A 14,054-nucleotide genomic window follows, 5' to 3' on the forward strand; every position below is an offset into this window, starting at 1 on the left:
TCTGTTCGATTTTAGCCACTATGGACCACTGAGTTACAACTACGGCATCCTGGATCATCTCTTCCCTCCCCTGGCTTTGATCTTCTGCCAATATAGCTTCATTCGTTGGGTTATCTGCTTACTTCTTTCTTCTGGAAAAAAAAAAATTCACTTTTGAAGATTTCTTTTCTGCTTCTTCTCAGAAACCTCTGAAGTCTGAGAGTAATTGTTGAAAGTGGTTCCTGTTTTGGATGTCTTCATGACTAATGCCCATTCTCTCCATATCACCACATATCTCCATAAACTACCTGGGAACAATTTTTTTCCCTTTGAAATGTGTAACAAGTTTTTGAGTCAGCCTTTCTTCATTCATGTCCATAAAATTGTATTAGTCTCTTTATCAGCTCTATAGTTCCCTCAGTCTCTTTGTATATCTCTTTGGTAGATCTTAATCTTTGTTGTCAACATATGATGATGATGATGATGATGATGATGATGATGAAGAAAAGGAAATCTTCGTGGTGTCACGAGCAACAAAGTTCATGGAGAGGAAGAAAATGATGTTGGTGAAATTACACTTGGGGAAGTGGAAAGAATGGTAAATAAACTCCATTGTCATAAAGCAGCAGGAATAGATTAAATTAGACCTCAAACGGTGGAAGTATAGTATAGTGGAAAGGCAGGGATGAAACTGCTTCATAGAGTAGTAAGATTAGCGTGGAGTGTTGGCAAGGTACCTTTTTCAGATTGGACAAAACAAAACAGATAATTGAACTTGTCTACAAGCAAGGGAACAGGAAGGATTACGACTATTGAGGTATCTCATTGATTCTTCTTTTCTTCATCGGGCCTCTAAATATTAGTTCCTCTCATTGATTAGTATTGATTAGTATACCAGGCAAAGTATTCACTGGCATCTTGGGAGGGTGTGATCAGTGGTTGAGAGGAAGTTGGATGAAAACCAGTGTAGTTTCAGACTACAGAGGGGCTGTAGGCGACGTCAGGAAGGGCATCCGGTCATTTAAAAAAAGCCACGACAGATTCATCTTGCCTCATACCCGACCCTATAGAGGGGCAGGCAGACAGAGACAAATCCAGTTTTCCAGGTACTGTTGGCGAGCCTGTTCCATTCTATTTTAGTGAGATACGTTCTGTTGTTAATGACGTCCTCCAGTGTCTTTCCCCAGTCTGCAATGTCCATCCAGTGGCTTCTTGGTCTTCCCATCATCAGTTTTCCTTCCAAATGTCTCCAAGTTAACATAGGCATAAAAATAATGCATAATTAAATCTATCATATAGAAAATATTGAATAGGCAGACATATTCACTTGACAGTTGGCTTTCGATGGGCCTAGAATAATCTTAGCCATGTTGGGCTTTTTCATGAATTGTTGCAGATCTATAAAAGGGGGGGAATCCTGTGGAAAGCAAGCGCATTTGGTCAGCATAAAAGTATTATCGAGTATGAATTTAATGGGTTGTTGCTCAGTTGTTAACTCCTTTAAATCAGTTACGTTACTCAGCACTTACTCAATTCTTAACACTTACCGTGATCATCTGTAAGTTAGTTGGAAATTCGAGAATATAGTAATAAAAACGTATACCTTTTCTCTGCTTGTGGTAATCTACTGTGAACTCTATAGACAATATTATGTACTGCATTGCGCTACTTGTACTGCTGTTAAAGTTGGCAGCTCTGATTACGAAGTTTACAGAGCTCTGCAAATCTGGCGTTAGGAGAGTCGAGAACTCGGGGGAAAAAGAAAAATTCCGTGAAGTGTATTTGTCTTTATTTCTTTTGAATTTTCCCTTTTCCTATGATGACTATAAAGTTTTCTTCTTATCCTACACTTCACGTCAAAGACTGAAGGTCTGACCTCGCGAGTGCTGAAGCCTGCCCTCCCGATGAAACTGGAAAGCAGAAAAAAGCTTGTCAGGGGTGGAGAAAAAATGAAAGTAGAACAATGTGGATTTATAAGGAGAGAGCTAGTCAGTGTGAAGACGTGGAGATTGTAGTCTCCTCTTCTCACACCTGGTTCTTATTTATGTTCATAGCCCTGTGTCCTCAACTGTGGTGTCTGGGATTTGAAGACAGAACAATTGAGTTAAATGTGACAAATTATTGTCTATACTACTGTAGTATACTTATATCTTCTGATCTTTCTCCTTCAAGATCGATGACGAGATGTTCAACAAAGTGCTCGGCCTGATCGAGTCTGGCAAGAGGGAAGGTGCCAAGGTGGAGTGCGGCGGAAACCGTCTGGGTGACCAAGGCTTCTTCATCCAGCCGACGGTGTTCTCCAACGTCTCAGATGACATGAGGATCGCCAAGGAAGAGGTAATGTTGACGTAATAACTTGGTGCTTATTTGTGAATCAGATGTTTTGTAAAGGAGAGACTAATTTTTTGACCCTTTTTTCTCATGTCTTATTTACTCAGGTCTATTCATTAGTTTTAGACAGTCATTTATCGAATCTTTAATTGGTTACTGATTCCCAGAAGCTTTGTTGTACAAAATATTCTTTTTCTTCAAGATTTGAAGCCTGTAGATGATGATGATGATGATGTGAAATGAAATTAAGTTTAATTGCTTCCAGAATGTTTCATCGAATAATATCCCAGTTAGACATTTGTCTATTGCTGTTACTTTTTTTTTTTTTTTTTTTTTTTCAGTCCATGGCAAATTCATCCAATGTTTTGTTCAAGCTTATCCAGAATAGGATATTCTTTTTAAAAATTTTCTTTTTTCCATGCACTGACAGTAAGCCCACTCATTACATCTAACCCATTTTCTCCTGTTCCAGTACATCCATTTCGTTTATTGTCCTCCTTTCCCCTTTCATTTCAATCGGTCGTCAGTGATCTGCATTCAGGAGTGTTGGCCAGGTGGCGGATTCCCTATAAATTGTTTACCTACATTTTTCTTAAAATGTTTTCAAAGAACTTGGAAATTTATCAAACATCTCCCTTGATAACACAACCGAGCATTTTCAAACTTTTGTTTTTGCGGCAAGTGGTGTTCTAGGTGATCTTAACTAATTTCGGGTCGCTGAACACGAATCTGTTGTTCGTTTCTGCATATCACGTCACGTTTTCTCGCAATACATATATCAAAATAAGAGATAGACCTGAATATTGCATATAAAAAGTACTTAAAAATGTTGATAATTTTGGAAATATTTATAATTTTTTGTATTATATGTATTTTGAAATAGTTGAATATAGCCTTGAATTATTATATGCAATGAATAATTGAGTATAAAATTACAATGAAATATTTAGCAATTATTGTAATATAATACTGATTTACACGAAAACACACAAACAAACAACTCTGAGACAATGAAAGCAATTACTTTGACAGTTAAACGTGATTACAAGCAAACAATGTAACTTTTATTCAGTATCTTTATGAATTCATAAATTTGAACAAACTACACTTTAACAGTCCTAGATGTCCGCTTGGAATGAACACTTGGCTGCCCAGCGTCTGGCTGCATCAAGTTTGTCTTTTTTTCAAACACCAACCGTAGGCGGCCATCATTGGTTCATCTCACCTCCCCTGGTATCTTCTTTCTGCCTCCTTGATGTCCCGGTGAAACCTCTGTACCATCTCTTCACTAACAGCCCTAAGATTTTCCGGAAAGTGATTGAGGTGAGAATGAAGGAAGTGCAGTTTCAGGCTCGTTCTACACCCCAACTCTTTCATATCATCCAACATCATTTTCACTATTGTTTCGTATTGTTCATCCTTTACATTTCCTAGGAACTTTGTTATGACGTCTCTTATTGAATTCCATGCAGCAAGTTCCACAGCATTCATCGTCTGTTCAAAGTTTCTGTCTTTCAGAAGCTTTCTAATTTGTGGTCCATTAAAAGTGCCTTCCTTGACTTTTGCATCATATAAATGTGGAAACTTGCTTGCAATGTACCTGAAACAGGGGCTAATTTTGTAGAAGGCCTCAACGAACTGCTTCACGATTCCCAGTTTGTTGTGTAGTGGTGGCAGAATAATTTTTTGTGTGTCAACTAAGGCACCATTTGTAACGTTTTTCACACCAGGTGTCAAAACTTGTCTCTTGGGCCAGGAAGGTGTAGACCAGTGTTTGTCCCTAGCTCTGCTGTTCCATTCACATAAATAAGGGATTTTAGTGTAGCCTACTTGTTGTCCTACTAGAATACCACACACCTTCAAGTCATTACACACATCCCACCAGTGCTCATGATATTTGATTGTATCTAAAACAGTTTGCATTGTGATAAAATTTTCTTTTAGTGAAATGGAATGTGCCACAGGAATCAAAGCTAGAATGTTTCAGTTATGAAGTAGCCTTTAAGCAAACCACGGCCATTGTAACAACAGCCGATTCGCTGTTATCACAAAGCAGCACTGTGCCACAATGACACATTTTCAGACAGTAAATGGCAAATAACATGAAAACTAGATGTGATACAATAGCACCAATGACATTTCTAAAATCAGGAGACCTTGTTTAGTTAAAATCGTGTATCAGGTGCTTTGCCGCAAAAATCATGCTGGGTAGTGTAATCTTTCTGTCTCTTAATGCTCATCCTATAAATGAATATTTGCTCCAATTTGTTCCCTTGAATTAATTTTATCTTCATATTATGGTCTTTTCTACATTAAAAGCTCCACCCGAGCTTATTCATCTACTAATGTGAATGCACTCTCTCTCCAGTGAGAGCTTGAAATATAGTCCAGCATCTCTTCTCCTTACTCCCAGGTTTTCCCAACCCAAATTTTGAAACCTTTTAGTAACACTACTCCTTTGTTGGAAATTACAGAGATCAAATTGCGCTGCTTTCCTCTGGATCTTTTTCAGTTCTCGTGTAAAGTAATTCTGGTGAGGGTCTCATACACTGGAACCATACTGTAATTGCGGTCTTACCTGAGACTTGTATGCCCTCTCCTTTACATCCTTACTATAAGGCCTAAATACCCTCATAACCATGTGAAAAGATCCTATCTTAACCTCATTACTCCAGTGAAGATCATCCCTTACATTAACAGCTAGGTACTTAAAGTAGTGTACAATCACCCCATCACCCCTTATCCAACTCCTGCATTAGTAGTGCTTTTCCACCTTCCCCTTTTCTTCCACCATTTCTCTCATATTGTCCCAGTCTAAATTTCTCCTATTTCCACTCCTCTTTATGAATTGGTCCACCTACTTCCAAGTCTCCCTTTCACTCTCTTTCCCTTGAACTTTGTCTATCGTGTCTTTCGGTATTCTTTTCTCTTCCACCCTCTTTATATGTCTAAACCTTCATAGTTTACTACTATCAATTCTCTTATTTAGATTTTCCATTCAGACCTCCTTTGTCATATCTTTGTTTCTTGATCTTTCTCATCATACTTCTTGAATTCTACTCTCCTGTCTACTTGTCATTATCCAGGTCAATGAATGAAAACCTACAACCTGTTTTCCAGTCGTTGACCGGGTCAGGGATGTAATGAAAGAACCATATATAGGCTATTAGTTTGATGGGGCCGCCACTCCCAGAGTGATTAATGACTGGTAAATGCTATGAAATGATAATGGAGTGTTGCTGGAATGAATGATGACAGGGAAAACCGCAGTACCCGGAGAAAAAATCCTGTCCCGCCTCCGCTTTGTCCAGCACAAATCTCACATGGAGTGACTGGGATTTGAACCACGGTATCCTGCGGTGAGAGGCTGACGCGCTGCCGTCCGAGCTGCAGAGGCTCTTGTCCAGGTCAATACGGGTGCATAATACATAATCATCAATGTCCCACTCCAGTTGCCCGAGTGTGGTTCACAAGCCGCCTCTTCTCCTTTCTGTCCTTCCACTTTTCCTGTTCAATTATTTCCGCCAAATCGAATCCAGCTTCTCTAATGTCCTCCCAGATTTGATCCATCCACCTTGTTCTTTGTCTTCCGACTGGTCTCTTACCCTTACCTTCCCTTTCCAATTTGCTTCTTGCTACCCGTTCCTTACCCATTCTTTCTACATGTCTGAACCATCTGTCTTGCTTGCTGTATCTTCTGTACTTACAGTTTGCATAATACAGTTTGTACATTATCTCTTTACACTTCCTTATTCCACACAAGGTTTCTTACACTCCAGTAGAATGCACACTCTTGCTAATCTCCATATCCGTTCTTGTTTTCTGCATTAATTCACTCCCCAGGAATTTGAAACTGTCCACAATTTCAAGACTTTGACCACAAATTTTCACAGTACCTTTCCCTTCGTCTTTCTCCTCTTCATATCACCTGTCTTGCTTTTTTTTTTTTTTTTTTGCACTTATTTTCATGCATACTTTTAAATGTTCTTGTTCAGCACATCAAGTTGTTCTTGTACTTTTTGCTGCTCATTCTGCAGACCACAATATTGTCTGAAAATAGTAATAAGTTAATTTCCCTATCCCCATATGCTTCCTTTTCTCCTTTATAATTTCATCCATAATCATTAGAAACAAAAGATGTGATGGCACACTCCTCTGTTTTAGTCCAGTTCATTTCTAAACCATTCAGTCTTTCCAAACAGAATCTGTATGCCGCTGATGCAGTTGTACACTCTTTGTACAATTTCTACAGTCTGTGTACCCAGTCTCTTTGAATATAATTTCCCACACCTTTTCCCTGGCAACACTACTGTATGCCTTTGTCAGATCTGTGAATGTCATGACCAGATCCTTTCCATATTCCCAACTCTTTCCCACTAATTGCCTCATGCTGAAGGTTGGGTCCTCTGTAGTTCCTCTTGCAACTCTCCTACCTTCCTTCTCATTCTCTTCTCTAAGATTCTTTCCAGTGTTTTTCCCACTTGTGATAAGTCGGATTCCTCTTTATTTCTCACATAACTTTTTGTTCCCCTTCTTAAAGAATGTACTTCTGTCCTTACTTTCATTTCCCCTTGTCCAGCTTCTGCCAGGTCAGTATGTTGATGGCACTTCTCCACTATTCCCTCTCCTTCCACCACTCCTCTTCAGTAATTGTACTCCAGTCCAGTCTTCTTTTTCTTATACTCTTCTTGACAGTCCATCCATCTTGCTGTGAACCTCCCTCATGCCCTCTTTTCTTCTACCTTAGCCTCCAACACTTGTTTTGTTATCCTTCCCTCCTCCATCCTCATGACATGTCCAAACCATCTCAATTTATTCTTCTCCATCCTATCACTCAGTTTTTCTACTCCTATCTCTTTTCTGTCTTCCCTACCCTACTCCTCAGAAACGTCATCTCACTGGCCTGAATTTTAGTCTCATTTTTTGTTGCCAAAGTCAGTCTCTGATGTGTACGTTAATATAGGGGTATAGTACATCTTGTATATTCTCTTTACATTTCATAGGAACTTCTCTGCTCCACACCACGTTCCTTACATTCTGATAGAACATATTTCCTGCTTGTACCCTTGTGCTGATCTCCTTATCCAGCCTTGCATCTTGCATTTCACTTCCCAAATATTTGAAGTATTCAAAAACTTCAAGGTTTTGTTCCCATTCCTTCTCTTCCCTTTTCCTTCTCTTTCTCCTCTTGTCATCACCACTGTGTTGCTCTTCTCCACACTGGTTTTCATACCATATTTATCAGTATTGTCATTTAAAGCCTCTAGTTGGATTTTCAATTTTGTATTATTGACTCCCCAGATCAGTCATCTGCAGACAATATTTTTATTTCACCTCCATATCTTACCTTTGTCTCCTTTAAAATTACAATCCATAATCATAAACTGTAAGTGGAGACAATACACTTCCCTGTCTTAGTTCAGTTTGGTTTCTAAACAAATTTATCCGCACTGGAATCTGGACACAACTGGAACAATTCTTATACATTGCTTTCACTAGTTCCCTCGATTGCCTCCCACATCATTTTCTTTCCAGGGTTTCCCCACACCTTTTCTGTTAACACTATCATATGCTTTCTCTAGATCAAGGAATTCCTGTCCGTATATGACTGTAAATTGTTTTTCTTTACATGAAAGACACTCTTTTTACATACTTCTTGGTACCTTTTCAGAGATGATTCAACACAGTACACCAGACTGGGAAAATACAGCCAAAACTGGTTAGGATGTTTTTGTGCAGACCGCAAAAATTCATAAAGACGGAACGTGCTAAAAAATTTTTTTTAAATTCCGCTGTTAAATTTAAGTTTAGGTTTGTACATAAAAGTAATTACTGAGAAAACAAAGAAACAAGTGTTTACAATTATAATTAATGAAATAAAGAAATAGAGAAATAATACATTTTAAGAACACAAATAGTGAAACGTCAAGGAAAAACTTTCTTAGGGACACCCACATCAAAGGCTGGCTTGAGACTGATGCTCCCTGCAGCTGTAGTGACATAAATGTGTTATCCAGGTTTCTTTAACATGTATTTAATAGGACATGGACTGGGATTTTGGAATGACGTGATAACCAGGGAAACACACTAGAGAGGGACGTCTTAACCTGTTTTAACTGTATATAGGAATGTTTGTACTGCTGGACGTACCAGCTACTGAAATTGTACTTTGTATACATATGATACATGTTAATGTAAGCGATTACCTCTGTACATTTCTAGTCATCTCATTTGTCCAGCTTTTTGTGCAGATGATCTTGTAGGCTACATCCTCCACTCTACATTCCTGTGTTACAGATCTTTGGTCCAGTGCAGTCTATCCTGAAGTTCTCGACTTTGGACGAGGTCATTGAACGAGCCAACAACACGACGTATGGACTTGCAGCAGGCATTCTTACCAAGGACTTGGAGACTGCCATCACATTTGCTAATGCAGTCGAGGCTGGCTCCGTCTGGTGAGCAATCAGTTTGTTCTTTTACACTGCTGCTCTCTTCTTGTCCTCAAGCAGCTTCTGAACATGTCATCCTCTTCACTTTGCAGTAAAAGAATCCATGATTTCATCTTGATTATATAGCAGTGGTGGCTGGTGCAGGATATCAGTTGTGTGCTGTAACACATACCGCCCTGCATGGTTTTCAAGAGGCTTTCCACTGAGTTTCATACTGAGCAAACACACAAAAAACCTCAACACAAATACACATTCTTCGTGCAAAACTAATTACACACAATAACACCTGCAATAAAAAAACATTCACGAACTCGGAAACGCTTGGTGTGAGCACGCAAAAACAGACTTCTCAACGTTATCAAAATCATTGAAATAAAACCAGCAACATCATAATGCAAAAATTACACATGTTGTTATAGTGAAATTTGTATACTAGACATTTTGTAATTAAAGGAAATCACAATATCGTGTCCTTATTTTGACAACATAAAAAGTATATTTTTTATAGTTCGTAGATTTACAAATGTGGCTATGGATTAGGCGAGTTGGGAGTATTAAAAGACCTGGCGGGAACAGCTGGTGGCTTCCTGTACAGTATTTTGTTTTCCCGTTTGCTTTGAGCGATCCCCTCTTAAACACTTCCGCTGAGTCAAGAGGGTGCCACGTTCTCATTTCGGTCGAAATGCTGGGGTGACCAGTGCTGCCTCTATGTGGTCGAATGAAGGCTCACTGTGAAGTGATGTCTTGGCCGTTGTTTCCACAGCACATTGGAAAAGTTGGGCACGCATGCACAAAAGACAGAGTTCCTGCTTTCTGGCAAAAGGCTTAGAAATTCTTGCTGAGCTGTGATATGCACAGCACCCCGAGTGGAGCACATGACTGGTTACCTGGTTGTGAGGGAGTTGAATGATTTGTTATTCTTTGGCTGACGTCTTTATCATTTGATTGTAGATATTATTGTTAAAGTAACTTATTTTTCAAATACACAATGCGCTGCAGCACTTTAGCACATAAGGTATGGCTGCCCCTGTTATATAATAAGAAAGCCAGCTGTGCAGACTGGAGGCAGTAGCCTGCCTCTTACCGTAGTAAACCTCTGTTTGATTCCCAGTAAATAATTCCAATCCTTAACGCTTCCTGTAAACAAATATTTGCCCCTATTTATCATCTTTAATTCCAGCTTCATGTCGAGAGTATGATCTTTCCCTACCTTTGAAAGCTCCACTCGAGCATATTCATCTACTAATGTCATTTCACGCCACCTCTGCACTGATAGCTTGGAACATACTGCTTAATTTGCATACAAATTTTTATTTTGATATTCCACCTATTCAATACAATTGATTTTGTGCTGTTAGAAATTCATTTTACAACAACATTACATTAAAAGGGACATGTTTCGCTCGCTTTCCGAGCATCCTCAGCCTTTGTAACTTGTCTCAAGGTTAAGACCTGTCATTGTTAATTTGCTTATAACTAACTTTACTTAGTTATGATTCTAAAAACTAAGTGGTAAAATACCTGAACATAGGCGTTTGTAAACACTATGGACAGTTTTAACGTTTTAAAGTGACAGTGCTAAAATTGGGATGGACATTGATTCTATTAACACTGACGTCCAGAATACAGTAATATCCTCACAGTAATGAGATTTGGCTAAAATTCCCAAGTTTTTTGTTTTTTAAATCAATTGTTAGTTGACTTATGTTGAATACATTAAAATTTGAGTTAAATCCTGTTGAATCTCAATAGTATCTAAGGCTTGAAGTCTTAATGTGTGTGTTAAAGGGGTTGGAAATATTCCGTTTCACGATATGCCAACGTCTAATGCCCCGCCTACTGTTTCTCCCCCCAAGTCCCCTGCTCGTCCTTCACGACAGCTTCTTCATACATATAACACACGAAGTAGAAACACGAAAGCAAGCAGTCACCGTGATGTAACAAGCATCGCGAGGCATTGTAGCACCGGTCAGAGGGGTAAGTTGCGCACACCAGTACGATCACTGTGAAAGCACAATAACACATGACATTATCATGTAATTTTCTTTGTTACAGACCCACCATCACTTAAAGATCGTGAATAAGGATAATATATCAACATTTCAAGATTTTCACATTGATGTTCCTTTTGATAAAGCGCTCATAAAAACAAACTGCGTCCGATGTAAAGTCTGCTCATCAAATCAAGAACAGTACGAGGAAACTACCAACATGTTGCATTTTACTGTTTACTATTCAAATCAATTCGTGCAAAAAATAAAAGCATAACTAAAGCCAATGTTCAGCATTGGCATGAGACTGAGATTGTCTAATAATGCATAATGTACAAGAAAGGCATTAACACGATTTTAAAAAGCACTTTTTATGCCTGATTCACTTTTTTTAAAGAAAAAAGTGGGGGTGGGGGTCGTCTTGGATTCGGAGAATTACAGTATCTTCCTGGAGGAGTACACAAGCGGCTAAAATCACACATTCTTGCGTCTATTAAGTTTAATGTTTAACTTAATATTATAAAACTTTAGTTAGCATTTTGATAAACTAGTATAGTATTATATGAAGACTAGCTGATGTACTCGTGCTTCGCTATGGGATTTTCAGAAAGACTGAATTTGTGTTTTTTCTAACTAAAGTCAACATAGGTCATTACAAAAACGTCAGTAGGAAAGTAGCGATTAAAAGCAACGTTATCATATAAAATACTTCATCAAATAAAAAACCGCATATTTTCTCACTTCTAACGAACAGGTGCCGATCTAACAGTCCAAAGTTCCAGAGCTGCAATGACCAGACCGCAGAAAGCCGTAAACACTCCTCTGCCTTTATTCAGTTAAATATGCACTCTGCTCCTTCCAATCAGTGCCTCAGAGTGGGGATTGTATAGCTTGAATGCTTTGATGAACCAGTGTGTTACTTACCAGTAGTATCAGAAAATGCATGAACCGGATTAATGGCATGCTAAAGAAGAAAGTCAACTATTTCCCCAGCTACTTCCCGCCAATACTCAGGCAGGCTGTTATACTCGGTGCGACCAGCCGAGTTCACTGTGTGGTTAGGGGCGTGCAGCTGTGAGCTGGGGTTCGAACCCCACTATCGGCGGCCCTGAAGATGGTATTCCGTTGTTTCCCATTTTCACACCAGGCAAATGCTGGGTCTGTACCTTAATTAAGGCCAAGGCCGCTTCCTTCACACTCCTAGCACTTTCCTATCCCATCGTCGCCATAAGACCTACCTGTGTCGGTGCAACATGAGGCAAATTAAAAATAATACTCGGTATGCAGCAGTAGTCCTATCTATTGGAAATGAGTGGCAACAGAAGACACAAAGCACATCACAACAAACAATGGTTATTGTACTGTTATTGTTGATCAATTTTGAGCTTTCTGTATTGTAGGCCTTCACATTTAGTTTTCTTTCGACTTTGTGATATTAGGTCGCGTAGACTGTAGTTCCTTATCCTCCGGCTTTACATACTGATTTTCATTAATTTCTGTTTACACATTTTCTTGTGACTCGGCGCTGATATGGACTTGGTAAGAAAAATCCAAATTCATGACTATCTCTGTGATGATAGCCGGTACGGTAACAATGTATAAGACATAAATGATAGGAAATTTAACACAATATAACTTTACTTATGTCATATTTATATCAATTCTAATAACATCAATATTTGAGAATTAAATTTTAGGCCTTCCCCAAAAATACCATTTCACTCAGTGTGAATAAAATTATTTATAGCCTAGATTATAGCGACTTATCTCCCAAATTTGTGTCCGGCTCCATGGCTAAATGGTTAGCGTACTGGCCTTTGGCCACAGGGGTCCCGAGTTTGATTTCCAGCAGGGTTGGGAATTTTAACCACGATTGGTTAACTTTGCTCCTCATGATGCGCAGCTCGCCTACGGGTGTCATCAAAAGACCTGCACCTTATGAGCCGAACATGTCCTTGGACACTCCCGGCACTAAAAGCCATATACCATTTCATTTCCCAAATATGTATACTGATTTTCATTAAGATAGGACCACTAATAACATCAATATTTCAGAACTAAATTTTAGGCTTTCCCCTAAACTAACATTTTTCTCAGCCTGAATACAATTATTTATGGCCTAAATTGTAGAGTTATTCCCCGACTTCGCCTACCGACTTTCATTAAGATACGACCACTAATAACAAATATTTGTGGATTAAATTTTAGGTCTTCCCCGTAACTACCATTTCACTCAGCATGAATACAATTATTAATGGCCTGTATTATAGCGACACATTTCCCGGCTTTGAATACTGATTTGCATTAAGATGCGACCACCAATAACATACATATTTGAGAATTACATTTTAGGCCTTCCCCTAAACTACCATTTCACTCAGTGTGAATGCAATTATTTATAGCATGGATTATAGCGACTTATTCACAGACTTTGTATACCGAATTTCATTAAGATACAACCACTAATAACATAAATATTTGAGAATTAAATTTTAGGCCTTCCCCTAAACTACCATTTCACTCGGCGTGATTAAAATTATTTATAATCTAGATTGTAGCGACTTATTCTCCAACTTTGCATACTGATTTTCATTAAATTCTCTTCAGCCGTTTTCTCTTGATGCGTGTACATGCCTACAGACAGACAGAAATTACGGAAAATTAAAAAGTGCATTTCCTTGTTACCGTGGACACAACTGATACAGAAATACCATACTTGTTCAATTCCGAGCAATGTACAAACAAAACTCTTATTTTATATATATAGATGTTACATATTCACTCGACATGCCTCTCCCTCACTCTCTCAGTAACCACTTTTCTTTAAGTGATTTCAATTAACTTTTTATAAGATATATTGTGTGTGATATGAACTTGTCCTGTTTCAGGGTGAACTGCTATGCTGCTGTCGCCCCACAAGCTCCATTCGGTGGCTTCAAGCAGTCAGGACTTGGCCGAGAGCTGTGAGTATAAGTTTTATTGCAATTTTCTGAAATTCTGAGAATTTTCCTTTGCAACCATTGTATTTAAATGGGAAATGCAGTACCAGCACTTTCAAATCTTCATTTCTTTTGATTATAATTATTACCATAGCCATGAAAGGTGGCATTGATAATTACAGTATTAAAATTGAAAAGAAAGAAAATTCAAAAGTGAAAAAATGAAGGCCGTAAAAGGTGTTTTTACAGAATGAATGAGGTGGTTTGCAAGAAGCTTCCAGTGTTTTTTACCGTTGTGCGTTCCTGCTGGCCAGTGGTTCATCCAGTCATCTGTAGGTCCCTTGCAGTCTGCGGATTCTGGAGAG

General features: G+C 38.7%; 1 protein-coding gene across 3 annotated transcripts in view; it reads left to right on the forward strand.

Annotated features, from left to right (window-relative positions):
* Positions 1–14,054, forward strand: part of LOC136882173 (aldehyde dehydrogenase, cytosolic 1-like) — a 96,946-nt gene that overhangs the window by 46,629 nt on the left and 36,263 nt on the right. For 2 of the 3 annotated variants that reach the window (XR_011018764.1, XM_068229465.1), the window contains exons 9-11: positions 2,152–2,316; positions 8,608–8,765; positions 13,639–13,713. Coding sequence is in view for 2 of the 3 variants with exons in the window: in XM_068229465.1 (XP_068085566.1) it covers positions 2,152–2,316; positions 8,608–8,765; positions 13,639–13,713 (398 nt within the window). In the remaining variant the exon portion in view is untranslated. Of the gene's footprint in view, positions 1–2,151; positions 2,317–8,607; positions 8,766–13,638; positions 13,718–14,054 lie in introns of those variants that run through there. The other variant, XM_068229467.1, reaches the window with a different exon arrangement.

The sequence above is a fragment of the Anabrus simplex genome, chromosome 10 (genome assembly GCF_040414725.1).
Source record: "Anabrus simplex isolate iqAnaSimp1 chromosome 10, ASM4041472v1, whole genome shotgun sequence".
NCBI lineage: Eukaryota > Metazoa > Arthropoda > Insecta > Orthoptera > Tettigoniidae > Anabrus > Anabrus simplex.